Source organism: Amaranthus tricolor, chromosome 17 (genome assembly GCF_026212465.1).
Source record: "Amaranthus tricolor cultivar Red isolate AtriRed21 chromosome 17, ASM2621246v1, whole genome shotgun sequence".
Classification (NCBI taxonomy): domain Eukaryota; kingdom Viridiplantae; phylum Streptophyta; class Magnoliopsida; order Caryophyllales; family Amaranthaceae; genus Amaranthus; species Amaranthus tricolor.
In genome coordinates this window covers 18,376,780-18,404,296 of record NC_080063.1, presented here as the reverse complement: position 1 = coordinate 18,404,296, position 27,517 = coordinate 18,376,780, and the positions used below count along the sequence as shown (strand labels likewise).

Genomic DNA, 27,517 nt, shown 5'->3' with positions numbered 1-27,517 from the left:
AAAAATATGTTCCACCCTTTGGTTCACAAATTTATTATTTTAATAATTTTTGGGATAGAGCTATAAAAGTAGTATTAATAATTAAATTAATACATTAAATAGAGTGAAAAAAATAAAATGACAAATGAGAGAGAATATTATTAAAAGATAACCACATAAAAATGACAACTAATACAAATTATTTTCCTATGTACACAAGTTGGGGGATTAATGATTAGGGCTACTATAACAATTAACAAGTGACAAGTCCCCCAAAAATAATTCAAAATTTTAACTTGTTAAACAACTTGATTCACATTACTATCTCTGGCTTCAAAATGCTAGATTTGATCTCCTTATGGGGCAGAACAACTCCCCCATTGCTGTAAATTTCATCACAGACATGAACATCTTCGCCAAGAACAGTCATGTTCTCCACCCGAGCCCATTGCCCAATAGTTGAGTGCCATCCGATGATGCTGCTTGAGACACAAGTGTGCTTCTTGATCCGAACCCCTCGCATAACCGTGCACCGAGAAAGTCTAACACCGACCTCTATCACACAGTCCGGACCTATTGCTACATCGGGTCCAATAAGACATCCTTCTCCGATTTTTGCACTCTTGTCGACTAAGACGTTTCCAATGATATGAGAGCCACTAGCAAGTTTTGGTGAGGAGTTTTTCCTCAATGAGTCAAGGTAAAGTCTCAAACCCGTGATGTAATCTCTTGGCTGTCCGATGTCCATCCAAAACCCAGGTAAAACCATTGCATAGAGTTGCTTCTCGGCTGCAATTTTCGGAAATACCTCTTTTTCAATGGAGGTGGGTCTTAATTCAATCTTGTCGAGAACAGACGGGTTCAATAGGTAAATCCCGGCATTGATCTTGTTACCAACAAATAGTTTCGGTTTTTCCACAAACTTTTCAACCTTCCCGGTTGATTCATCCATTACAACAACACCATATTTTGATGGTTCATCAACCTTTGTAACCATAATTGACGCCTCTCCTCCATGACCTTTGTGGAACTCGATCATTTGTTTCAATGGGTACTCACTAATAACATCACTATTAAGAACAAAAAATGGATCACCAGATTCGTCAATCAGTTTGTCCCTAGCCAAAGCCAATGGACCCGCAGTACCGAGAGGTTCGGTTTCTTGGGAACATGTAATTGTGATCCCGAGCTTGGCTTCAAAATCCTTCAAGAAGTTCAACATCACCTGTCCGAGGCAAAGATTCGATATAAAGTCTCTATTGTTTAACATAACACGCAATGCTAATAAGTAAATGACACTACAAATTCACCTCGGGTTGGTAGTTGATAGCCAAAACCACGTCAGTAACTCCGACAACCTTCAGAGCTTCAATCTGAGCAAAATGGCAAGAATCATTTATGACAATGAAGACAAGCTTTCACTAACCACTATGACATCGAAACTAGGCTCTGAAACTGTGACATACGATCAGATCAATGTAAACATAATTCACTAGCTAATTTGCTTTCGCGATTCACTCAAATTTGCCCAAGAATAGCCCAAAATTAACCATAATTCACTTTTTTCAATTCACGATTCGTGAGGAAATTAGTGAATCATGTGCCACTGTATAAGATCAAAGCTCCCTTCACGTGTGTTTGGATACAAAAAGAGGATGCAACAGAAGGGGAGGGAAGATAGATGAGTTTTTGCTTCCGAATCTCTCCATTGTAGGAGAGATTTGTTTCTCAAGATATGAACGATAAGATCCTTCCAATTCCTTTCCCTCCATTTCCCTCACATATTCATTTGTTTTCCTAATAAAGAAAATCCAATCCCCTAATTTTCCTCCTCTTCCTTTCTTTTCCATTTCCGTCAAGCCAAACAAAGCATAAGTGTGTAACAACTCAAAACTAGTATCAAACACATCAACCCTTTTTCTTTGGTGACAAATTGTAAGCAATCACAGTAATAACTAATAAAAATGCACAAATCGATCGAAGATAGAAGTATTTACAAACCTGATGTAAGATCATGGGCTTATTAGCGAAGTCGACTAGAGGCTTAGGGAAACTAAGTGTCAATGGCCTCAACCTAGTTCCAAATCCTCCAACAAGAATCAATGCCTTCATCTTGAATCTTTAATTTGCTTTCATAGTCGTTAATTCAAAATCGAAACCTACGCCATCATCATTAACCAAAGAAACAACAAATCACATTCCATATATAAACATGGTGCATTGTATTACTGTACAAAAAAGTTCTGATATTAATTCAGCTCAATGTCTAAAAAACCTTCATTTCTAACTAGATTACAAACTCCAAACTTCAAGCATGACGACCACAAATCACAATCTATGACAATATTTCCCTCACAACATATCATTATCGATAGCAATTTCATATCATTATTGATAGCAAATTCATTGATACAATTAAATTAGGAAGTTTGTGAGTGGAAAGACTATTTTTCTCAGGTAGAAATTGCTTAGTGTTCCAAATTTTAATTCACTTTAACAACATATCAAACCCTAAAAATTAAAGTAAAAATTACAGTATCCTGATATTCAAAAATCCACTAAAAACAGTGGGGTGATTGTCACATTTGAGTATTCTTTGCAGATCCAAATTTCTGCCCTCAAATTCATGTTCTACAAATTACAAATGCATCATGCATGCAGACAGTACTTGTCATCATCTATAATTAAAATCCAATAATTTCACAATTCCACTATCATTATAAGTCAATTAAGTTAACAGATCAAACACCCAAATCACATAAAACAATTGAAAAACCCACAAACTAAATCAGAAATCAGAGAATAACCACTTCAATTCAAAAGATTTAAAACCATGCAAAAATTGGGTATTGAGGAAAAACACAGAGATCCAGCATTAATTAGAGAAAATAAGACGAACAAAAATGATATATGGTAAAAAGGATTGAAATTAAAAAACATGAGATGAACAATTGGATGAATGGATGAATTTACCACGATTTTCACAGAATGAATCACTCCCGAAGAATGATCACTCGTCGGATATTTGTCTAAATCTTCCAGAAATGGGTGTAGAAACTAGAAAGAGGAAGGGAAGTGTCGGTTGTAGCACGGTGATAAATTTTGATCCGTAACGAATATTGTAATTTGAAGGAGTGTATTTATATACGAGGATGACGTTAGTTATATTATACTCCCGTATCTCATTCAATTTACTTTATTTTTTATTTAGTTTGATTTTATACTAATTTTATTTTACAAATTTTTGAATAAGACGAAATTATCGTGAGATATTTCTCATATAGGATTTAAATAATTTAACTAATATAATTATTAGCATAAAGACTTTTTATTTTAAAGTCATCTCACCAGAAAATAGTCTCTTATAAGAGTAGCTCATTTTATTTTAACACATTATTTCACAACTTCTACTCACTAGGTTATATCTCTTATTTCTAAATAACTTTATTCCTTTTAACTTTTTATATATTTATATCTAACTTTTAAATTTTCGTATCATTAGGCAAAATAATTGGTACTATAGAAGAATACATACATACACTCGAGAAGAAAAGGCTCCTCAATTTTAGTGATTTTAGCTTTGATTTACATTGATACAAGTTCTTTACTTGTAATTAAAGCATAGAACTTTATTTCTATTTGTTGAGTTGCAATAAATTTTCTATTATTATTTAGTTGGTTTTTTTTTTTTATAATAAGATGAGCTATATTAATAACTAAAATCAGCAAAGATAACATTATTAATTTGAAGAGGACCACTATCAAGCCACACCTCAATCACAAATACTAGCGTAGGTCCTTCTTAAAAGTCTGTGAGCAACTAAATCACATTTCTGACGCAAAAATTAAAGAAATATTATTAAAAGTAGTTGAAAGAAAAAAACAGTATTTTTTTCGATTTTTTATTTTGTTATAAGTAAATAGAGTTAGGTAAATCATAGATGATAAAAGGAGAGATTTTAGCATGTAGATAAGAAAAAAGAAATAAAAATAATTATAATTAAAAATAAAAATATAATAAAATTAAAAAAAACCTACATTCTAACTTTTTTCGAAAAGTTTTAAGAACAGAAGAGTTATTATTTAAAAACAATGAAAAGCGCAATCTATTTGGATTTATCATGTCTTTATTGAGGAGCAATCTAACTTTGATTCAATGCTACAACATTATCTTTCTTGTTTAAGGTAGTTGACTCCACAATGTGCACCTTTGTCCCAATTATTTAGCTATATTTGTATTTCGTATAAAGATTAAAAATTATATATGATGAAGAATTTAGAAATAAAGTAGAATATAAAGAGTAAAATTATTGAAATTATTTTTAAAATGGAACAAATTCATTAGAATAAATTAAAACGAAAATTAGGGCAAATCAAGTAGGAATGGGGAAGGAGTACAACTTCTATAAACTAACAAAATTAAACGAAATTTCTCTTCAATGTAACTATTATACTACGGCCTATGCACTTGTTGCATAGGTTAGATTACAATATAAAAAACTTTGTTTACATTTAAAAAAAATTAGAAAAACCAATTTATTAATTTTAACTTATTTTTATGAAACAAAATTTTATATTTGCTTACTTAATTTAAATACAGAATCTTGCTAAAGAATATTCTAGGGCATTTATTAATAAAGCTATAAAATAATTTAAATAGAAAATTAGAATACATTTTAAACTTAATTTGAATCATATATGAGTATTAACTATACTTATCTTACCTAATTTAGTATACAATTTAAAATCTATCACTAAGTTACGCGTTCTAAAAATATATTATTAGCAAAATTTTTATTTTTATTTTATTTCTTAAACTATTTGTAATATTCTAGTCTTATGAAGTTGGACCTAAGTTAACCCTTAAACATATTTTCAATTTCATGCTATCCATGAATAGTATGTGAACATCATCTTTGATTTGGGACTTAGCAACATGGGTTGACCTTTACCAAATCTCCTTTTACTATATTTCAAGTTATTATTTTTATCATTTGCCAGGCATTATATATATATATATATATATATATATATATATATATATATATATGCTTCAATTGTGGAAAGTCCATGTGAAGAAACGTGAAATCTTATCATACAATGCACAATGGCAAACAACAACCGCCCATAGAAAGGAATAAAGTGGATCTTAAAGTTTTATTACAAGTGAAAATCGAATAAAATTATATATACTTTTTTTAAAGTGATATTTATTTTTCAACTAATACGGTATTTTATTTGGAATTTTGAATTTATGTATTTTTAAATGTAATTGTAAAGTTAATAGAATACATAAGCTTGAACTCAAATTTTTGTATAAAATGCTCATCTTAAGACGCACTCTATACTTAAGTTAATAGCCCAGTAATAAAAACTTTTAGCATAATAAATCTTTTGTATAAACTCTTCTCACGGTGAGACGGTCTCATGCAAGAGGGGCTGAAGCTTGAAATGCTTGGAAAGATAATAAAAATAATAACTTGAATACAAATCCTCATATGAGACAATCTCTCTGAGAGACGCCCCTTGCTGCTATGCATAAATCAGATAGCTCAGTTAGTACAAATTATTAGCATATGAACTCCATGTTAAAAGATAGCCTCTCACTAGACTAGCTTACATATAAATAATTAAAAACCGAAGGCATCGTGACCTTTATTTAAAAAACCATAACATCAATACTCAATAAAACTATTGCATGAGGACTATTACAAAGGAGACTTTGGTGCTAAATTCCCAAACCAAGATGAACTAATATACAGGATTTTGTACATCCTTATCAGTAAAGCAAGGATAGCCAAAGCTAACATCAAAACCTACCCATTAAAGAATGATCCACAAGCATCATTGTATACAAAGCCTATGCTTCTCTATTTACATACATTCATCATACATATAAATCATTTTCATACACCAATCACTTTAGATGCTAAACCTAACAAAATTTAGCCGCGACTTCTTTAGATTCTCGGCTCATGGGGGAGACTCCGTAAGTAAGAGTGTATGCCACCATCCACACGCCACATTCTTCGCCACACAATCGTCAATTTTTACTTGGGATGGTATGTTACGGTCGATCACGTCACCCAAACCGAGCTACAGAGAATATTCAATGAGTTAGAGGAAATAAGCAGGCGTTATCGCTCATGAGTCATGAAGATGGTAAACAGCGATGGCTTTGGTTTGATCTCACCTGACCGTACTTGTTCCAGCCCCAGCAGAAAACTTTTCCGTCATCTAAACGGAAAGATTAGAGCATTAGCTAGAGTTTTAGCTTTAACAAAGAGCAAGTTATCAATGAAACACGAAAATCTATACGTGCAACGTTACTAGGTATCAAGTACTCGAAACAACTCAATTATTATGCTTCTAAGGGTGAATACTCGGCCAACTTAGATAGTGCTCTACCACTTATCCTCGCCCATGTCTAGGACGGAGCTAGGAGACGGGTGGTGGCCTTGGCATCCCTCCCCCAAATTTCAATTTTTTGGTGAACCATAGAAGCCGATTTCCTGGCTCCGTCCCTGTATGTCAATATTTAATGTACGACAAGGGTACCTTAAGCACAATAAAAAGTCGGTTTTCCAACCCCTACTAGTCTGAAATGAGACGCAATCCAAATAAATCAATTGGGAAAAAAGTTTAGACGATGATATGTAAAAGGATTGCATAAAAGGGTATCAGATCTTTAGAAATTTTGTCACAAACCACAACTTTTCTTGAAGTAACGGGGTCACAAAATCATGCATTTCGAGGCAGCAGTAAAGTGTACACATAGCAGAAACAAAATAGTTACGTACCTGTTACTACAGCACTATGTCGAGCACCGCAAGATACTATTACTGCATTTACATTTTCTATGCTTGGTGCATCCAGCAATCTCGGGAGAGTCTGCAAGATACATAAAGGTATGCAGAACGAGTAGTGAACCACATGATTATAAAAAAAAATGTCACGAAAATAGTGCTGAACAAATCATAGTGCAAAAATAATGCCACATCGTATTGCATCACATCAGCCGCATTGTAATGGTTTTAAAATAAAGAACCAATGTCTACCGTGTTGTAAGCTTAATAAACCGCACTTTAGGAAGTTTCAAGGGATATTTCATGCTTTTAGGCGATATTTGGCGCATTCGCATTTTTACACTATGAATAAATGGCTCATAACACCTGTTAGATGAGAATGATGCAAAATTTTGCAGAGAAAAATCCTCGAGTAGGAACATTGATGAGAAAATTTTACCTCGGCTTGTTCAGAACCGGTTCCCAGCTGCCCAAATTGATTACCACCAAAGGCATATACATCACCCTCAGCAGATATACAGAGTGTATGCCATAACCCTGCAGCGGCTGCCTCGATTCGAATACCGAGCAACGAAGATACACAGGTAGGGCTTAGGACATCGTCTGTGGCTCCTTGACCGCACTGCCATATCATAATTTTAACTTGTTAAGTACGTCTCGTGAGAAGTAGTCAATTATCTAACAACAAAAAACCGAGGCAAAACAACAAAAATAGAAGAAAAGAATCATCTGATCTCTTGCTACAGAAAGCTTCATCTTGAATCTACTTTGCTTTTTTCCCCACGATTTCTATTTACCTACATAATCATATCAAAAAGCAGTGAAAAAAAGAGGGATTAATGCCGACACTAAAACACCCACTTAGCTTATACGAGAAGAAAAGTTTCTAGCCGTATGGATCATGAGATATACTATGTGAATCTTTAAAAAATTAGAGGTCCTTTCTTACATGCTTATTTTTACTTCAGGAAAGTCAATCACACAAACATCAGTTTCCGTGTCCCTCGTATTCTCACTACTCTTTCGAATTTCAGCTCAATACAAGGTAATCACTGTCGGAAGCTAAGACCATGGCAGGTTTGAAAAATCCCATCACTCCAAAATCCCTCGTATTCTCACTACTCTTTCGAATTTCAGCTCAATACAAGGTAATCACTGTCGGAAGCTAAGACCATGGCAGGTTTGAAAAATCCCATCACTCCAAAAGAGCTAAAATGACATCACGTGAGAAAGAAAAGAAGTTTTTGATACGGTTTTTTTACCCTTGAATGATGAAAATACAGAACTCAATCATGGTTGAAATTACAAGAAACCTCGTCATTCCAAAAATGTTTTCACCAAACATCACTTAAGAAAGAAGCTCTAAGATCAAAGGCCTAATTACTTGATTTATATCACTCGTCACTTAAGGAAATAAAAATTAAGTGAAGAAAAAACACAACCCAACAAATAAAGATGTAGTCGTCAATGAAGTCATAATTTGTTATATCAACAGACGACTGTCGGTTTCTTTTATTCAAAAATAAACTCTACCGGTAAGATCATTAATGTAATCAAAAAAATATCTCCTATTTATACAGCTATACATGGCATCAGCGTTATTCATCTCTGATCCATCAACAGTTCCATTTTCTCGTTCTTTGGATCAATTGTGGAAGTCTCATTACTCTCATATATCTCCAAAAACCACGTTTATCAGCCAATCCCTTTATCAATGGCTATAGAACAACCAAATACAAATAATGAAACCAATCTCAAATCAAAAGTCTTCTTCGGCATCAACCTCCCCCGCGCCCACATCGATTCCCAAAGGAAATTGGGTGTTTATATGAACCCATTAATCAAAGCAAAACATCTAGTCTAGATGCTACGATTAATGGTCCACATTACAGGAAGTATCATGGCACTCTTTATCCTAGGTCAACTAGTTTAAAATAGGTAAGTCACCCCACTATGAAGTCTTAATAATTGGAAGTTGCTAGAAATTTCTTGAACTTTAATAAGACATGAAAACAGACAGGCATCTCTTACATACCTGTCCATAAAGGCCCCAACCGAAAGCTAATATTGCTCCAGCATCTATTCAACATAACCACAAATTTAGTCAGTGCTATCATGAACAATTTATGTACAAGACACCCTACAGCTTGATCTTAAACAAACATCACAGAAATAGTTACAGCATCAATAAGTCGATTCATTACTTCCTATCGGGAATGAGCACTTTTCAGATTCATTTGATTATCAGGCTACATCGTATAATCTTAAAGAGTGCATAAGGTGAAATATTATGTGAACCTCACCTGTGATTGCTGCACTGTGACGTCCCCCACAGGCGATACCCTTGATATATGTCCCGGGAACTCTAAATCCTTGGCCATCCGAGCTTAAACTGGCTTGAGAAAATCCTGAATGTCTATCCTTTCTATAAGAAGACTCTATACACGGCACAGGGTGAGGCGATGATACCATGCGTATTCTTGAACCCAACCCAAGTTGTCCTTCACCTCCATAGCCCCAACCCCACACTTGTCCTATATCTGAAGCTTCAGGGAAATTAGTACCCATCAGTAGTCTCACCAAAATGCATATTTTAAGGCAAATGTGTTCACATAAGTAAAGCTTTTAACATTCAGCTATATAATGCGACAATTTCTCGACACATGTCAATGAAGAGCATGAACACCCAACTTGAATCATGCTAGAATCGGCTAATAAAGCAATTTTTACCTGACAATGCTAGAGTATGCCTGCCACCAGCCGCGACAGTAGATATTCTTACACCAGGGCTAAGTGTCACCAAACATGGCAATGCGGAGAGATTTTCATCAACAGGTGTAGAACTTTCAGCAGTTTGTTTAGCTGATGAAACCCGTCTTCTCTTTGCACTTTCTTCTCCTTGTACTTTGCCGTCTGTGGCGGCTTCTGACCCACTACCACTTGCATTCTTTGACCCTCGAGGGCTAACTGCCAAAAACCATCTATGAAGCAAGTCTGATAATTCAACCAGAAAATTTGCAGGTCCAATTTGTTATACTAACAGTCCGCTTGGTTATCCGTGTTAAATTATAGTTATGATCATGACTTTTAATAATTAGTTATTATAAATTTTTGTATGTCATTTCTATCATAATGAAATTCTCATCCTTATAAATGTATTTTTCTACATAATTTCCATTACCACTTCAAAATTAGTAATAGATGAAAACACATTGTGTAGTATTAGATTTCTATTATCATTTTCATCGTTTAATACCAACAACCAAACAACCAAAAAAGCCGTATAAAGTAGTCGAACAAGCCATAATTACCTTGTTCCATGAATACAGAACTCTGTTTATCAACGGTATCCTTCTCTAAGGTTCCTCCAGGAGAAGAATCCCCAAAAACTTTCCCAGATGGAACACATTCCTTCCATCCCCAAGTATAAACTTCTCCTCTATCTGTATTCAATGAGGTAAAACCTTTATTACATGGACTTAAAAGGAAAAACCAAGTTATCCAAGTACCCAACACAACCAAAGACAACAGATTGAGGGGTCATTTGGTTGCATTGGAACTAAATTCACATTGTGCAAACGAACGACGTCTAAGTTATACCTGTAACTGAGACACAATGCGCCCAGCCAGCAGCTGCCCTTACAATGGGAGCATCAGTAGGAAGTGGAAAAGCCTCTGGTGTTTCCTTAAACATAGGATTATAAACCATTTGAGTTAATTCAATAAATCAAGATTTAATTTCTAAAATTCATTGAAAATTTTGGTTTAAGATTATTCAGGCCGCTGAAAACTATTGCATTACCCCATGTTTTCCAGAAGTCACATAGCTCTGCCCTAAATCATCAGTAGAACCCCAAGTTATCAGCTTCCCAGTATCTAATACACAATACAACTCAAAAAGTCAGAATGCAGCTTTCTTGCATAAATTATTCAGCACGAAAGAACAATACTAGGAGTTTGACTTTGACTTTGACTATTGATGAACCCAATTTTCCAATAGCCTTAATCCTAAAGATTGGAATCCAAAATACTACTAACCTGAATTACATTGACCAATCATAATTAAATTAAACTGACATACAATCAATTTCTATAATCACTTACTAATCGTAAAGTTAAACCCATCATATTTTGTTCATCATAGATCCAATTTCCCAACTTAAACACAATCAATTCTATGATCACAAATTACCTCTAAGCTAAACCCGTTAATTATTAGCCTTCAAAGAATGGATCTTTTAGTAGTCCAAACAGAAATAAATCACTTATGATTAAAATCAATCCATTCCCTAATCTTTTTCACTACATTCTTCCCCAAAACCCTAACTTTGAAATAAAGATTCTCAAACTAAAACAATATTAAATTTCAACATTCAAAAAAAAAGTAAGAGAGGAAAAGCACCAGAAATGGCCATGGCAAACCCACATCCACCACCACAAACATCCTTCCAGAAAGTTCCAATTGACGGTGGAAGCTTCACAATTAATGGCGATTGTATGGGTGTTCTTTGTGGCAATGCTCCTGGTAAATAACCCCACATATAAACCCTTTTTTCTCCTTCTTGTTCACCCATTACTACATCCATTTTTACCTCTTTTCTTCCTTCTTCTCCTTCCCCACCATTCATTTCAAAATGATGAGAAACAGAGAAAATATCAAATCCCAAAAAACCACCTAGTAAAACCTAGATAATAAAAATAAAAATATAAAATAAAACACAAAATACAAGCAAAAACCCACCACAAAACCCAACAAAAATCTGACTTTTCTTTGTGGTTTATGATTCTTACAAACAAAAATAAAAGTGGGTTTTGAAGAGAGATAAAGTCGTTATAATTATGGTTGGGAATTGATGAGAGAGAAAGTGAGAAAATTGAAAGGGGGAAAAATTTGTGCCCTAATATTGTATTTGGGATGGACAAATAAAAAGGGGGTGTATCATTATCAAGGCAACCAAAGTGCCACGTAGGACAATGATGTGGAGTATAGAGACACGTGGAGAAATCGTAGCCGCATAAATTTTGGGAGAATTCTGACCAAATATTTCCTAGAAGTTTCTGGAAGGGTTGGTAAGGAGGTTCTAGAGGTAACTACTTTACTGAATTTCGTGTTTGTGTAAGATTTTGACACGTGTATGATGCTAAGGTGATTCTAATCATTAATTTTTGCTAATGTACTTTTTGCTCGTTTTTTGATTTTTGACTCTTCAAACTATTCACTCATTTACCAATTTTTAAAAGAATTCGCGAATTCGGTGGGTTGAGAAGTATATGCTTATTTAAGTTATATTATCTACTTATTTAAGTTATATTATTTGGTGATTATAATATATTGCGTGGAAAATATATAATCATCAGTTGCACGTATAATAGAAACAAAATAATATATATACTTATTAAAAATTACTACTAATAGTGACATATTAAAAGGAAATATGTTATTATTAGTAGCTATATCAAAGAAACTAAGACTTACTTTCTCCTTCTCATTTCAAGGTGCAATACTAAAAGATGCTATGAATTTACAAATGAGATTAGACAAAAGGAGTGGGAAGCATTATTAAAAGAGAAAAGCATGAAAAAGTAAGTGAGACAACTTAAAATATAGATTAAGTGTAAATTAAATGGGAAAGGGAAAGTATTCTATTTTTTTCTATTAAGGCTGTCTGGCAATTGATATGTCGGCTGTTAATTCAACTATTATGGAAATATTTGATAAAAATTAGTTTTTAGTTGTTAATTGCTAGTTTATTGATTGAAATAAAAAATACTCCTTTCATTCTCTAATATTTTTCCTATTAAAATACTACAGGAACCAAGGTTGAGTAGTAGTGACATATAAGATAATGTTAACAATCCGTTTGATAGTCAATTTTAAATTGTGAGAATGATAATGTAAAATTAGTGTGATTTTAATGTTATGTTTATCCTTCTTCAATGATCTCATTTTCTCCACAAATTCATTCAATGCATTACTTTTTAAAAATGTGGTATTATAACAATGTAAAATAGTAAAATATACTTTATGATTAAAGTTTTATTACTCGTGGTATTGATAAGGTACATTTTATGAAAATGTACACAAGTCATTTTCATTGATATTTTTTAGTACCAACAACCAAATAAAACTGTAAGAGTATTTACTAATTGAAATACGTAATCATAAATTGATTATGTTGATAGAAATTATAAAAAGGAGTAAAGAGGTAAAAAAAATGGTACCACTAATATATAAGAATTAAGTAAATTTTAGAGGTAAAAAAAATAAACATGTAATGCTTATTTAATAAAATGTGCTTGATAAATAAGGTTATTTCTGTCAAAAAAGATGTCTCAAAATAAAGATTCTTAATAGGAGAACCATATGAAATTTATGCTTGACAAAAATGGGAAAAATAAATAAAAATAGACGAATATTTATCAATACTTTTTGACTGTTTAAACTAATTAAAGCCAAAATCATAAGTCAATCAAATTGCATTTGTCGAACATACACTTGTTCTTGCTCAATTGATATATTTTTTATCAAATTAAACTTATTTTTGTTGAATAATCTTTACATTTATCGATTACCATTATTTTCCCTTGTTTAGGCTATTGATTTTTACTCTTTTAAAACTATTTTTATTAAGTTATACTTGTTTTTGTTAAGCATTACATATTCATTGTAAATAACATTTTTATTTCAATTAATGGGCCGGTTATTGTAGGCTAAGTGAAGAGAAAACCCAAACGAAAATCTAACTAAAGAACTTATTTAGAAAAAAACGATACTATTTTCAATAAAGATAAAATTTAATTCTCTAATATAAATATTTTAAAATATAAAAAAGGCCTTAATTTGGATTGGATTTTAATACCTTGGACTTGTAATTGAAAGTTAGGCCTACTTAGAATCCTCCTTTTATTTTTTTTTCCTGTATAAAATCTTAATCAAAATTAATTTAATAAAGTTGAAATTAATATGAAATAACTTAAGGTAATATTTCTTTTATAGAGGATACACTAAAAAATTTCTACAATTAAAAAGTGCTAGCGAATTAATCATCTATACATATGGTGAAAATCAAACCATTATTAAAAAGATCAAAGGAAACATCTTAACCACTATGCTATGTTGGCACCATTATTTATTAAATAATAATCCCTCCGTTCTTTTTTGATCTTTCACTTTGGGTTTTTTCACACATATTAAGAAAGATAAAATCTTTGGGTTGTAGTGAGTATTATTTTAATTAAATAGTAGTGTGAAGTAATGATTGTATTGGAAGTATGAAGTTGTAGTGGGTATTATTTTAATTAAATAGTAGTGTGAAGTAATAATTGTATTGAAAGTATGAGAGTAGAAAATAATTATAAATAAAAGAAAAAGGGTACATTAAAAGAAAATGGAGGTTTTAAGGAGTAAAAATGGGATAAAAACTTTCTAAAAATAGAAAGTATTCTAAAGTGAAAGAACTTTTAAAACTACCCGTTATAGTAATGTGGAAGATCAAAAAAGAACGAAGGGAGTACTAGTTATTATTATTTTATTATATCAAAAAAATTATTATTTTATTAATAATAGTTTTAAAATTAATTTTTTTAATAAATGAAATTATTGAGAGAATTTTCATTTTATTAATATTAATTTAAGTGGAATCATAATTTATAGTAAAGCAGTTAGTAAAGTTTTTAATTTATTAATTAGGAGTAGTTAGTATAATTATTATTATAATGAGAAAAAGTCAAGTCTCAAATAAATTTTTTATGGGGTACTCCTGTCAAACAATATTAACAAAATACTCTCTTATTCTCTTTTAATCTTGTAATTTTATTTTCTTTCGTAGATCCAAATATTGAAATATATATATATATATATATATATATATATATATATATATATATATATATATATATTTAGATTTTCGCATGAAATTTTTTTTATAGATGAATACAAATTCATTGTTACAATTCGTCTCTAAAATATTCTATTTAAGAAAACTTAAAAGGATGGATGGTACAATCACGAGTCAACCTAATAATTAAAAAGACTTTCGAAGTATCACAATACCTACATGGAAAACTAATTCTCTTTTATTTATTGTAGAATTTCTCTAACCTACTGCTAAAAATGCGATATATATTACTTCAGTCGAAACAATAATTATTAACAACTCATATTTTTTTAATAAAAAATTACTCTACATTTATTTATATAATTCTTTTATATTATATTTAATTAAAGTTTGACCAACATTTCTAACAACTAATTGGGACCCATAAGGCCAACCTGAAAAGTTGGTAGTCACACTCATAAGTCATAAGCATATGCTTTCAATCATTTCCATGGCTCACCATCACCCCCCCAAAGAAAATAGAATAGAATTTAAAGAGAAATCAAGAGAATAAGTGGGGACTAAATAAATTGAGTGAACCACCCTTAAAGCAAATTGTTGGCGAATTCCACCCCCATAAACATAGAATTTACAATGAGCCACTCAATCAAATACTTTCTTGTGGTTGGTTTATGGTTAGGCTTTGATTAACTAAACTACCCCATTCATTTTTTTCACTTGTCTCTTTCTCTTATGCATTTGTGCTACTCATGCCATTTAGCTTTAGGATTTGGGAGTACAATTGTTGTTTTCCCCTTCTTTTTTAATGGTAATCATTTTAAAATGGCCCATGCGAATGACATTTTTAAGGACTAAACATAATAGTAATTAGGTTTAGAGCACTACGGGTTTTTTGATTGCGCGTATTTCTTTTTACTCCCTTTTTAGGATATCGGGTATGGTATGTTCGCCTCTTTTAGGAAAAAAAAATACCTCCACTCGAACCCTGTCTTGTTCAAAATACTGAAATTGTCTTATACTTTTACCTTTTAAACATAATAGTAACTATATTGGATATTTATTTATCTTAGGTTAATATTGGTGTATTTTTTTGAGTTTATTACATTGCAAAAATTAAAGTGAGAACTTTTTATGTATTACGTAATAAAATCAATGATATAAATAATGTATAACAGTATAAGCTATAATAATAATAACTCTAATCCTCTATTCTTATAATTATATCTCTCCTTTGAGTCATTAGACACTTGCAACAATACTATATACTAACTTTGTATCTTGAATATGCAATATGTAAAGTATTAAGAATGATGGGAAAAGTTTTCTCACCCCTTAACGAAATCAAAATCGTAAAGGATGGGAGGAAATTTGAAGGTGTTACAAATATAGTTAAACTTAGAGAAATGTGTGGATAAGAATTAAAAAAAAGAGTGATAAGACTTGATTCTCAAAGCTATTCTAACTTTTATTCATTAATTAAGCTTCTAAAACCAATAAAATTAAAATATCAGCAAAATTTGTACGAGACCATTTCACCGTGACACAAATTCATATAAAAAGCTCATCAATAAAAAAAAACATTAAAAAAACAAGGGAAATTCCACGTGGTAACCCTAAGGTTTTAGATTTTCTACATGATAACCAAAACTTTTAAAAACTCCACGCGGTAACCCTGAGGTTTACCAACTTCTTCCACTGTGTCCTTTTTGCACAGAAAACGTTAGCAAACGTTAATTTGAAGTTTAAAGGTTGTCATACGCCTATTTAAGCGACTCACCATTTCAAATTCTATCAGTTTTAACATTTTCCCTCAAAACATAAACCCTAAATCAACCATATTTCATCTAAATCACATTTCTCCCTAAAATTAGGGTTATGTGATTTTGATAAAAGATTACAGAGTTAGGGTTTATGTTTTGAGAGAAAAGGTTGAAACTGATGGAATTTGAAATGGTGAGTCGCATAAATAGGCGTACAACAGTGTTTAAACTTCGAAATTCACGTTTGCTAATGTTTTAAGTGCAAAATGGTCACGGTGGAAGAAGTTGGTAAATCTCAAAGTTACCGCGTGGATTTTTTAAAAGTTTAGGTTACCATATGAAAAACCCAGAACCTCAGGGTTACCACGTGGAATTTCCCAAAAAACAATGAAATCTGAATTTACCGTTGTATAAGAAGCAAATTTTCTTTTAAATAGTTTGGAGCTTGGAGTGACCCTATTAAAATCGTCTCATGATGAGACTAGACCCACTTAAGAATTAGTGTAAAAATTTTGATAGCAACATTCAACCCCATACAAATCGTTTAGTTACAGGGAACCTTCCCATAGGCCCATAAATAATTCTATAAAAAAATAAATGGCTTAAATTAGAGATTCAATGATTGAAAGTTCTAACTAATTTAAACTCTTTCTATGGCTCTAATCTTTTATGAGCAAAATGGAACAGTAACTTATCCTGTGTATTAATGTACTGAAGCAATTAGGCCCCAGTCAATTATTAACTACTATAATTATAATTAGCAAATATTCGCTCTGTTTCTCTTATTTAACACTCATTGCTTTTCGGGTATATCGGAGAATAAGATAAATAACAAATATAGATTTATGGATGAGATTAAAAGAATAAAGGTGGAATCATAGGGCAAAAATAAGATTTCGATTACGGTCGTCAAACGGAATACACGACCAATACAGATGATCTTTTGGTCAATGTGTCCTATATTTTGGTCGCGGTAAATTCAAAAACCTTTATAATACGGTGATACGGTTTTATTTTTACATTATGAATGGAACCATTGTCAAAAAAGAAAATGATGTAATATCACTAAAATAAGAATTGATACAAATTAAGAAAGACAGAGCGGGTATTTGGTTTTAATTATATGAAATTTCCATACATATGAATTGTATTCATCAAACAATGTATGATTAGGTTGGTTATGTGGCAATTTCTGGCTGCTTTAATTATGATGGAAACATTACGATACTACTCCATGTATTTGTTCATGTTTTGTTTTTGTTTTGGTATTTAATATTTGTAGGGTAATATTGTCATACCAATGCTCAAATTATTGATCAACTGAAATTATGATGTAATATGTATTTATTGGTCTATTTCATTAGTGAATTGATGATGCTTGGTAATGGTACTTTTTATCGGGGCGAATCTGTAATATTAGTATATGGTGACATCGATAAAAACTTATCGTTTTAGAATATTTAGAATCAATTAGACTTTTATTTAAAAATATTAGTTATAATAATTTATCTTCATAATAGTTAATTAAGAATTAGGATTGAATCTAGCTACTTTTATATACATAATAAAACATGAAACATTTTTCTAATAAGGCATCACTTCATTAATTATATTAAAGTAGTTGTTTAAGTATCTTCACTAAAAGCGATTTGATTGTGTTTGATTATTTAAGAATTATTGTTTTACTTAATTTCCATGTTCATTATTAATTTATCTCTAAATATTAGGGTTTTAAACTATATTAAATTAGAATAAAAAAATAAAGTCGTTTAAATTAAATTAAGTTTAAATGATCTCTCTATATAAGGTTTTTTGGCAAAAGAATATTAGCTTTAGTTATAGGTTTTGTAGTTAGACTTGTTTGACCAATTAAAAGTGTTGACTGTTTTTGTTGGCTTTTTAAATTAGTTGGATACTATTTATAGAAATCATCATCATCATCATACCCAGTGTATTCCGTTCATAGAAAAACTATGTTCAGGGACTAGAAAGGGAAGACAGACGACAACTCATACTCTAAAGGAGAGTGCGGCCAAAGAGTGACTCGGTTCAAGAAAGAATCTTCAATGAGAGTGAAGCCGGTAATTACCCTGAAGCCTGCAACTTATAACACACATTTATCCTTAACAAAAGTTAACAAAAAATAAAATAAAATAAAAATAAACATAAAAGTTAAAAGTAAAAGGAGGTAGTAAGATAAAAACAAGTAAAATAGCGATATATAAAAGCAAGAAACTATAACAACAACGAGTAAGATGGACCAACTATTTACAGAGAAAAGCTAATAAAATTTGTCCTTTCATTTTGGCTTAATAGCTATCTTTATTAGTTGACTGAAAAGTCATTTATTAAACATTTTTTGGTTAAGGTAACAATGAGCCTAATTAAATCTATTTGTAAATTAATTAATTAATAACAAGTTATTTCAACTAGATAATTTATCAAACACTAGCATTAAATAATTATTTAAACACATAATCATTTATTTTTACCTAAATAAACTAAAATTTTCTAACAAATTATTTTGCCAAACAACTGTAGGTATAGATAAATATTGAAATCTAAAATTAGGTGGAACATCTCCATTGCTTATATTTCTTACAACTAGTCATTAGAAGTAGTAATAAGAGTAATACCAACAAATTAAGTGATAAACGTAAAATGTACGATTGTCCTTGAACATCAAATGAATACCACGTAACCATTTGTTGCCCACACAAACTTGAAACTACCGTACTAATTAACGACTCTTTTACATCACTCACTCACTTCAATCAATTTATGTACGTACGGCTGAAAATGCATGTGCATGTGTGTGTACTACAAAGAAAACATAGTTTGCATGATATGTTGTAATAACATGCATTTAGCAACTACAAAAATATGGTACATCATCCTATCTTTGTGATTACCATTCATGCACATACAACTTTTTCTAATCACGTATTGGTGTATTGTATATATAACTGATGTTATAGGGTCATCGTAATAATAGAGATTTGTTGTATCAGATTTTTTAAAAAAACTGTTAGGCAACAAAAGTAAAACTGATAGGTGGGAGGTTAGGAAGTTGTTTCGATTTTAAAGAGTAAGGGAGAAGTGATGGAAACCGGAAAGCAGAAGAAGAGTAATAGAGTGATGAAGTTCTTTCAAATGCCGTTACACTACCCTAGGTACACTATAGATGACTACAAGCGCATGTCGGAAACCACTCTTGATAGGCTTTTTGCAGAGTATGGACTCTCGGTGAAGGGTGATTTAGCGTTCAAGAGAGAGTTTGCAATTGGCACCTTCCTTTGGCCAATCTTTTCCGATACCAAGAAATCCAATTAGCTAGTTTTCATGAAAAGAAAGCATCGATACATATACATAGATTCTTGTATGAAATGGTCTCACAGTAAGACGCGCATTATACATAGGTTAAATAGTCAATAATAAAAATTATTAGCATATCGACTTCTTGTTTTAATGTCGCCGAGACGGTCTCTTACAAGAGTAGCTCATACATATATGGCATATTGATATACTAGCTTGAATTCACTAGTCATAACTAATTATAATTCTCCTTTCTTGATGTTTTTTTATTGAACAGTCGCTAGTTTCTATTATGTACTACATATGAATATGATAATATATTCCCATAACATTTTTACTTTAGCACACAAAATAAGAGATGATAGAAGTCATGTATAGTATTTCACTAGCTCACTATGGAGTCCCCTAATCCCTTCAAGTAGCTCACTATGTGTTTTACCGATCCCTTCAAGTTTGCAACGGAAAAGGCTAAGCTCAGTTGGAGAGAACATATAGTAAAAACTCGAGAGAACGATTTTGCACATTATACTTATACACGATATAGTTCAGAAGCAATTGAAGACATTAGTATTATTGTATATTCTTCTGGGGAATTTGTCGGGGAAGAAAACGAGACCTCGAAATTCAGTTTTCAAAAACTAACAAAGATACCATTACACTTAGACCAAGACCAAATGAATTTAACATGGACCCAAGTTAACAGCTATTGACAACCATCTTAATTTAGACAACTAAGAGCAACTATATCAGCACGGAAGAACTCAAACTAAAGGCGTCTCCTGAGGCGTCTGTCTGTGTGGTTCACTGATTCTGAAGGGATTCCTCCGTCTGCAGCTAGATTAAGCCCCAACACACTGCTGCTGCTCCTTTTCTTGTTCAGAGGAGGCCCAGAACCTTCATCTTTTGAAGCAACTGTCACTAATAGTTCTGACAATAGTGATGGACAACTCTCTTCCAGGTGCCGAAATGCTTCTGAATGCATCACCGCTGAAAAATAAAACGATAAACCAAATATAATTTCTCGTTTGGAAAAAATCACTGGTTAAGTTCCAATATCAAAGAAATAGCCAAGTTATTGAGAAGATCCTGGCACAACAGTGAAAAATAAGAAAGGAACATGAACAAACCTCTTCCCACACCAACAGGCCAAAAGACTGATACACATGTCAAAGTAAAAGAAGATGGCAAAATAACTCCTCCAAAGTACGATTTTGATTGCATGTATATTCAATCTCAGTATTTAGCTCGTACTTTTAACAAAGAAGTGAAATTTACAGTTCCTGATACTAAAGAAAAAAGGTATAAAAGAAAACAGCTTTGCTGCATGCAAAAACACACGCACACGCATACACCGTAATTGCCACTAAAAACTATTTTGAAGCCGCTTATCCACCTAAGAAGATGCAATTAGCTATAAAATGCACCAGTAGGGAATCACATTGTCATTAATAAAACATTATAAAGAAACAAATTTCCATGCTGGAAAAAGCTAGCACCATCTTTATGCAAACTTTTCATCATTCAAACAAAATTCAAGCATGAAGTGTGGTAACATCAACAATCATTCTTTGGCTGCAACCCCTCATCCTCCACTTTAAAATTTCCCTTTCTGTCAGAGAATCAGAATTCTAACATCAAAAAAGAAAAACAAGCTGATGACATATAACCCAAAAATGTGATGAGTATTAGGCTGCATCTAACTGAAAAAATTGATGGGTACTACTGATGTATAATAAAAAATTTGATTCTTGTCCAAAGCTAGAAGTAGCCACCAATTTATGTGCACCCCTCTATGGCCATGGAAACCATCTCAAATTCAAAAACCACTCAAACATAAGTGCTAGCCACCATCCCTCATTATGCAGCACTCAGATCCTCCATCAAAACATTTCCGAACTAATAAGGAACACCTTCTCTATCGTCTAACCACAGAATGAAAATATTGCCTTCTACAGCTTAGTTTTTTTTGTCACTCTCATGCAATGCAATGGTTGTTATAAACAATATAAATAACTGCAATAGATTAATTACTATGTGGCACGGCATATACTCTTTAAAACGATTTTCTACTAGAATAAATACATTAATTTTACTCTTGCAGGAGAACCCTAAACCCCTAATCAGAAAGAACAAAGGCTCTCACAGTTGAAACACTTGAATGAGCTCAATAATATCCCAAAACCTAACTCCTCTAGTTTTATTGTCCAACTCAGACACTCAGCCTTATCAGTACAGAACTTTAGTAGTACCTCATGGTCCTCATCATCAAATGATTGCTTATGTTAAAAATCTTGACAGTTGTGCTGGGTGCAATAGTGAGCAAAAAGTACGTAGATTGAACAAGCAAAATAAAAAAAAAATGAACTAAAACATCAAACCTAACGCAAGGCCATCAAAATCTACAGGGTAGACGCACCATTTAAGTTTGCGGCAGCAAATTTTAAACAAGCACTCTTAAGCTGGGCACATCTGTGTTGCTCCGCAAGTGAGAGGGTTGTAGACACAGTATCTATGGTAATTTTATCAGACAATTTGGATTCGCACAGTAGTTTCAACCTATCCAGGCCAAATCGATCAGCGGCAGCCAACAAGTGTTGCACCATGATTGTCACCGAGCAAAAAGAATTTGTTCCCATTATCTCATGAACATCTGGAAGAGTGTCAGAGTATATAAACATTAGCATAGCCTGCAAATTCAACCAAGGGAAAGTTAATGAAAGTTGGTACTTGCCCCCATATGACAAAACTGGCATAAATAGAGGCGGAAACACACAATCAAACACCACCAAAAAAGAGTTCAAAAGGATTGGGACAGAGCAGAGAAGAACAATTGACAAAAGAAAACATTTCAAAGAGAAGCATAGCTCTGCCATTTAGTAATAATACGGTGAATGTATTTAAACTACTAAGCATATCAGTTGATAATAAGAGATTATAAACAAGTAGAGATAATATAATTACGTTAATTACAAACCCTAAAAGAAATGGAATATTAGACTCTACCTAAGGCAATGCCTTTTCTATAAAAATCCTAAATTTGCATAAACAAGTTATTATCATAAAGAAAAAAAAATTGCATGACACCATATCCCTGTTATTGGTCTACCAAGACTTGAAGACTACCAAGACTCAAGTGATCTAGTACAAAAATGGAAACAAGAGCAAAAGAAGTCGTACATACACGAGGAAAATTTGAAAGAGTTGAAAGCACGACAGATAATATTAAGTTCTAATTCAAAATATCATTTACTAATAAAAAGCCAATGTAAGTAACACATAAATTTCACACAATTTTTTAATGTTGGAACTTGTATAAAAGATAAGAAACAACATGTGTAGTTCATTAATCTAGTCACTAACAGAAATTACAACCCCTTCTCCCTCCAAATAAAATCACAGGATTAATGAAATTAAGTTGCATTAATACATGTTAAGTAACACAAATGAAAACAAAAAAGGTGAATACAAGAATCTACAAGGTATACAATAACAACAACATACCTTGAATATGGAAGGTTCTATATCTTCAACTTCCACCATATTCATATTAGGGTTTCCAACAAGTCCAAAGAATTGCGCTCTAAATACAGGAGAACGAGCAGCCAGAACCAATTTATGGGCATTAAATTTCTCTTCTCCAACTTTAAACACAATGTCGCAACCGACTTGACTCTCAAGCAAATCCTTAAAATAACTTCCCATATCAGATGGTGGCATGAATATACTGTATTGTTTAGATCTCTCCATACGACTTCTAACTACTCCAACAGTACATTCCAGTATTAGACAATCATCCTTCAGATAATCTGACAATTCCATTGCAGATCTTCTGAAAAAACGTTTGTAGCCCCTAATATAAAAATTAACGAATACACAATAACTGATTCAGACAAGAAGACAGCACTAACAAAAATAGAATGTGGTACTTCAACGAAGAACAAATCTTTGCAATCAAAAGAAACTCAAGAAGCTATTCCTTCAAAATGAACAAAGTACTTGTAAAAAGAGGCCAACGGAATACAGGGGGTTGTACAAATTCATAATAAGGAAAACAAAGTTTCTTCACAAAAACTTTAAATATGGAATTAAGTAATTAGCAAATACTCTATAATCTACTCAAATAGTATACTATTATCATTTCTTTATCCTACTCTACATTATTATTGCTTATACAACCGAGTATAATGATGTTATTCATAGGTGTGACAAATGTAGGGTAGCAAAGAAGGATAGTGAAGAAGTATGAAATAAAAATATACTCCTTAAAAAACCATAACTAGATGGAAGGGTGGATTGTAGACCTCCGAATCAAAAAAGAAGATAAAGATTTAAAAGTGGAAAAATTGAAATATAAGATCAAAAATTCTATCTTAAACATCTAATGATTCAAGTGAACACAATTTAAAAAACAATGGTATGATCGAAACTATTATGAAAAGAGAATTTTCCTACAAAACAAAAGCATTCAACATTACATGTTTGTGCTATTATTCAATTTTGTTTGTGCTTCTCTTGACATCAATGTACAATGATTATGGGCAATTGCCGGGATAAATATGGTGCAAAGAAGAGGAAACATTGTCCAAAAGAGGGCTGCTCAAATGAAAATCCAACATGCTCAAACAAGCAGCGTGAAGAGCAAAACACCGAAACAACATCGGGCTCCTGCTCGTCAGATTGCAGAAAGCCATGGCAAAGAACTGTTCACAGGCACGCAGCAGAAGAAGAAACAGAAGACAGCCACTGCAATTGCTCAAACCAGCAAGGCATTTTGCTATTTAGCATGCCTATAATTTTGGGTAATTACAGAAATCATTCTTTTGACCCCTTGGGCCTATTAGAAGGCTGTAAAAGTAAGAGGAAGAGCATAGAGAGTACAAGCAATTTCATTATTGATTTTCGATTGTTGAACCATTTAAAAAAAGGGCGCTTATATACTTTTATCCAGATTTGAATCCGAAAGTTAATTTACTTATATTTTGGTGTGCATACTGTTAGCAAGCCGGATGTAAGGGCTTTGTTTGAATTGATGTTGGCAGATAAAACTGGGTAAAAAATGACATATAACAAATACAAATCAAACCATAAAAGCAATCAGAATTCACAATCCATGAAAATCAAACAACAAATTGTAACGTTCAATAACTATAATATATATCCAGAAAAACACCTATTGATGCAAGAACCAAATCACCCAATGGTGAAGCATTTGATCACTTATTGGGTCAATGAGTCGTATGTTATCTTGCATTGATGAAGACATGGATGGGCAAGCAAGGAAGAGCATTCATCATGAGTTTGAAGCAAGAATACGTTCATAAAGATGTGAAAACAGAGCTGCTTGACCAAGCAATAGCAACGGTACGTCTCAATCAAGAATATAATCAGAAAGAGGCCAGCAGCCTGTCAGGACCTCAAATTGCAGTTTGCACGCGTAAATGATTTTAAGGGTTCCTAGGTTTTCCCTTTTTGACCTTCTTAAGTCTAAAAAGAGGGTGTTTTGGGTCAGATGAAGCATGAGAAAGAGTGCAAGAAAGCTTTGTATTTTATTGAACCTTGTGAGAGAGTATTTCTTGTATTTTGAGAGAAACTCTTGAGTTTTTGTGAGCTCTGAGCTTTTGTTGAATCTTTTCTTATTGTAATTTTCAATTGTAATTAAAGAATACAAATCTTTGTGAGTGGAGAGGGTACCATTAAGGTATTTGGTGTATTGCTTTTGCTCTTGCATTATATGTGCTTCGAGTGTTTGTTCTCTTATTCAAAACTACACCATTCTCAAAATTTTAACAAGTTACTGCAAACAAACGAAATTTTCACTACTCAAAACACAAGAATAAAGATCAAAAACATACCACATACTCCCTTTATACTTCAAAGTATATGGACCACTTTCAAGACCACGCTGAAAATGGCTATGAACTTTATGTTTTTCATTCCCAGTTTGATCCTTCAACGATAATTCAAATAAAGCCCTCACATCTGTTCCTTCACTTGCTAGCGCTATAAATACGGAAATATAAGACGAACTATCTTCTGGATTTTTCCCATCTGGATAAAAATATATCGCCCAATCATACCCTCCTACAGTAAAAATGTCGCTCGAAAGATACTTTCCAGCACCCATACCTATCGCGAGAGAGTATCCATTGATTTCGAAACGGTGGGATCCATTAACGGTCTCAATTACGGATTTAGAGGTTGAATTTTCGGAAATTTCCGGCTTTTTCCAGACTTCTGTTGAATTCGTGACTTCTCCGGCGTCGAAATTCACCATTTTTCATGAATTTGATCAAACCCTAATTTGCAAAATTGGGGATTCTAGATGGAGAAGGGGTTAAATAGAATCTGAATTTGAGGTTAGTTTGACAATTAATGGAAATTAAGGGTTAAATCGAGGAGAAAAGGGGGGGAATTTTGGGGGTTTAGGTTTGGGGATGTCAAAATTTATGGAAGTGATCCAAAATTTACGATATTTTTTCCTTGAAATTAGAGAGTATTTATATAAGGGGCACGCGCACGACGAATAATCAGGTGAATTTACTCCTATATAGTAAGCCATGGAGCTATGTTGTGGGTCCGGTCTAGAACGGTCCAATTTTGCTTAGACTCGAAAATCTAATTGAACCCGATTAGAGAGTATTTACAGTAAATCATGATAGATGTTTTTCGCTGACGATATTGTTTTGGTTGTAAAAATAAAAAAGGAGGCTAATAGTAAATTGGAGGAGTAGAGGGAAGCATTGGAGGATAAAGGGTTGCGCATAAGCCGTACGAAGACAGAGTACTTGCGATGCAATTTTAGTGGGACATAATCGATAAGGAAGTCAGAGGTGACCATAGAGGGAAAAGTTGTTGCATGTACATCCATGTTCAAATATTTTGGATCGGTGATTCAGAGTAATGGGGAGATTGATGAAGACATTACTAATCGTATACAAGCGGATTAGCTAAAGTGGCGAGCAGCAACCGGGGTGCTTTGTGATAAAAAGTTTTCGAGGAGATTAAAAGCTAAATTTTACCGTGTTGCAATTAGGCCAGCGTTCTTGTATGGGTCAGAATGTTGAGATGCGGGATAACAGGTTGAGATGGTTTGGGCATGTGCAGAGAAAGACACATGATGCCCCAGTAAGAAGGATCAAATGCATCATAGTGGAGGGCAAGAGAAGTCGAGGAAGACCTAAAAGAACGTGGGTGGAACAGATTAAAAGTGACATGCATGAACTTCACCTCTCCAGGGACCTGACTAGGGATAGGGGCAGTTGGCGGCGCCTTATCCACGTCTTAGATTACCAAACCCACCCCTTATACCCATCGTTTGTTATTGTTCATTGCCTTTAATTATCGCTCTTCACATCTTTCTTTACTTTTATCTTTATTTTTAGTTATTTATACGTATTCTATTTATTTTATATGTAAGTTGCAGGTTTCTCTTCCTTTGAAGACAAAACCGAGGGAGTACTCTTTGACCGCACGCTCCTCTATGGGTATAAATTGTCGTCTTTCTTCTCTCCTCAGACCTTGACCATAGTTTTCTATGACCGGGATACACTGGGTAAGATGATGATGATGAGCTACTCTTGTGAGCTCATATTCTTATTTTTTCTTTAATTTGTATTAATTGGACTATTTAACTTATGTACCTAATGCATCTGTTGAAGAGACCATCTTTCACAACAATTTATAAAAGAAAATTAATCTATCCCGTTTTCCCTAAAATTTGGTGAATTTTTGAAGTCTGTAGCAATATTCTCAAATCATAACTGATCAATGTTTCGTTAATTTTTAGGAGTATTATTTGGGTGAATAGTTGAAAAACTAT

General features: G+C 32.7%; 3 protein-coding genes across 4 annotated transcripts; all 3 read right to left on the bottom strand.

Moving 5' to 3' along the window:
• Positions 1-118: 118 nt before the first annotated feature.
• LOC130803579 (mannose-1-phosphate guanylyltransferase 1-like) lies at positions 119-3,114 on the bottom strand. The gene is made up of 4 exons (XM_057667749.1): positions 2,953-3,114; positions 1,981-2,138; positions 1,290-1,352; positions 119-1,204 (listed from the first exon to the last, which is right to left on the bottom strand). The coding sequence occupies exons 2-4, from the start codon at positions 2,089-2,091 to the stop codon at positions 293-295; spliced, it is 1,086 nt and encodes a 361-aa protein (XP_057523732.1). The 5' UTR covers positions 2,092-2,138; positions 2,953-3,114; the 3' UTR covers positions 119-292.
• Positions 3,115-5,633: 2,519 nt separating this feature from the next.
• On the bottom strand, positions 5,634-11,709 carry LOC130803578 (ultraviolet-B receptor UVR8). 2 transcript variants are annotated; one of them, XM_057667746.1, is made up of 11 exons: positions 11,188-11,709; positions 10,588-10,661; positions 10,386-10,470; positions 10,097-10,228; positions 9,516-9,752; positions 9,089-9,331; positions 8,821-8,864; positions 7,225-7,407; positions 6,780-6,870; positions 6,173-6,216; positions 5,634-6,075 (listed from the first exon to the last, which is right to left on the bottom strand). In XM_057667746.1, exons 1-11 carry the CDS (start codon positions 11,411-11,413, stop codon positions 5,953-5,955), a joined length of 1,482 nt encoding a protein of 493 aa, XP_057523729.1. In that variant the 5' UTR covers positions 11,414-11,709; the 3' UTR covers positions 5,634-5,952. The 2 variants fall into 2 exon arrangements, with proteins under 2 accessions (XP_057523729.1, XP_057523731.1); XM_057667748.1 differs by having other exon boundaries at positions 9,089-9,325; positions 11,188-11,707.
• Positions 11,710-20,190: 8,481 nt separating this feature from the next.
• Positions 20,191-26,208, bottom strand: LOC130803577 (BTB/POZ and MATH domain-containing protein 3). Its single transcript, XM_057667745.1, has 4 exons — positions 25,551-26,208; positions 23,200-23,548; positions 22,115-22,385; positions 20,191-20,685 (listed from the first exon to the last, which is right to left on the bottom strand). The coding sequence occupies exons 1-4, from the start codon at positions 25,970-25,972 to the stop codon at positions 20,465-20,467; spliced, it is 1,263 nt and encodes a 420-aa protein (XP_057523728.1). The 5' UTR covers positions 25,973-26,208; the 3' UTR covers positions 20,191-20,464.
• Between the last annotated feature and the right edge of the window lie 1,309 nt (positions 26,209-27,517).

What these genes read in the sequence shown, in the direction of transcription:
- LOC130803578 (XM_057667746.1), bottom strand. Translation starts at nt 11,413, where the DNA reads ATGAATGGTGGGGAAGGAGAAGAAGGAAGAAAAGAGGTAAAAATGGAT. An exon ending in TGACTTCTGGAAAACATGGG is followed by an intron (nt 10,471 to 10,587) that starts GTAATGCAATAG and finishes CCTATGTTTAAG; the next exon opens with GAAACACCAGAGGCTTTTCC. An exon ending in GTTGGGGCCTTTATGGACAG is followed by an intron (nt 7,408 to 8,820) that starts GTATGTAAGAGA and finishes ATGATATGGCAG; the next exon opens with TGCGGTCAAGGAGCCACAGA.
- LOC130803577 (XM_057667745.1), bottom strand. Translation starts at nt 25,972, where the DNA reads ATGGTGAATTTCGACGCCGGAGAAGTCACGAATTCAACAGAAGTCTGG. An exon ending in TAGAACCTTCCATATTCAAG is followed by an intron (nt 22,386 to 23,199) that starts GTATGTTGTTGT and finishes TTGAATTTGCAG; the next exon opens with GCTATGCTAATGTTTATATA. An exon ending in TGCTGCCGCAAACTTAAATG is followed by an intron (nt 20,686 to 22,114) that starts GTGCGTCTACCC and finishes TTTATTTTTCAG; the next exon opens with CGGTGATGCATTCAGAAGCA.
- LOC130803579 (XM_057667749.1), bottom strand. Translation starts at nt 2,091, where the DNA reads ATGAAGGCATTGATTCTTGTTGGAGGATTTGGAACTAGGTTGAGGCCA. An exon ending in AGCCCATGATCTTACATCAG is followed by an intron (nt 1,353 to 1,980) that starts GTTTGTAAATAC and finishes CATTTTGCTCAG; the next exon opens with ATTGAAGCTCTGAAGGTTGT. An exon ending in CTATCAACTACCAACCCGAG is followed by an intron (nt 1,205 to 1,289) that starts GTGAATTTGTAG and finishes TGCCTCGGACAG; the next exon opens with GTGATGTTGAACTTCTTGAA.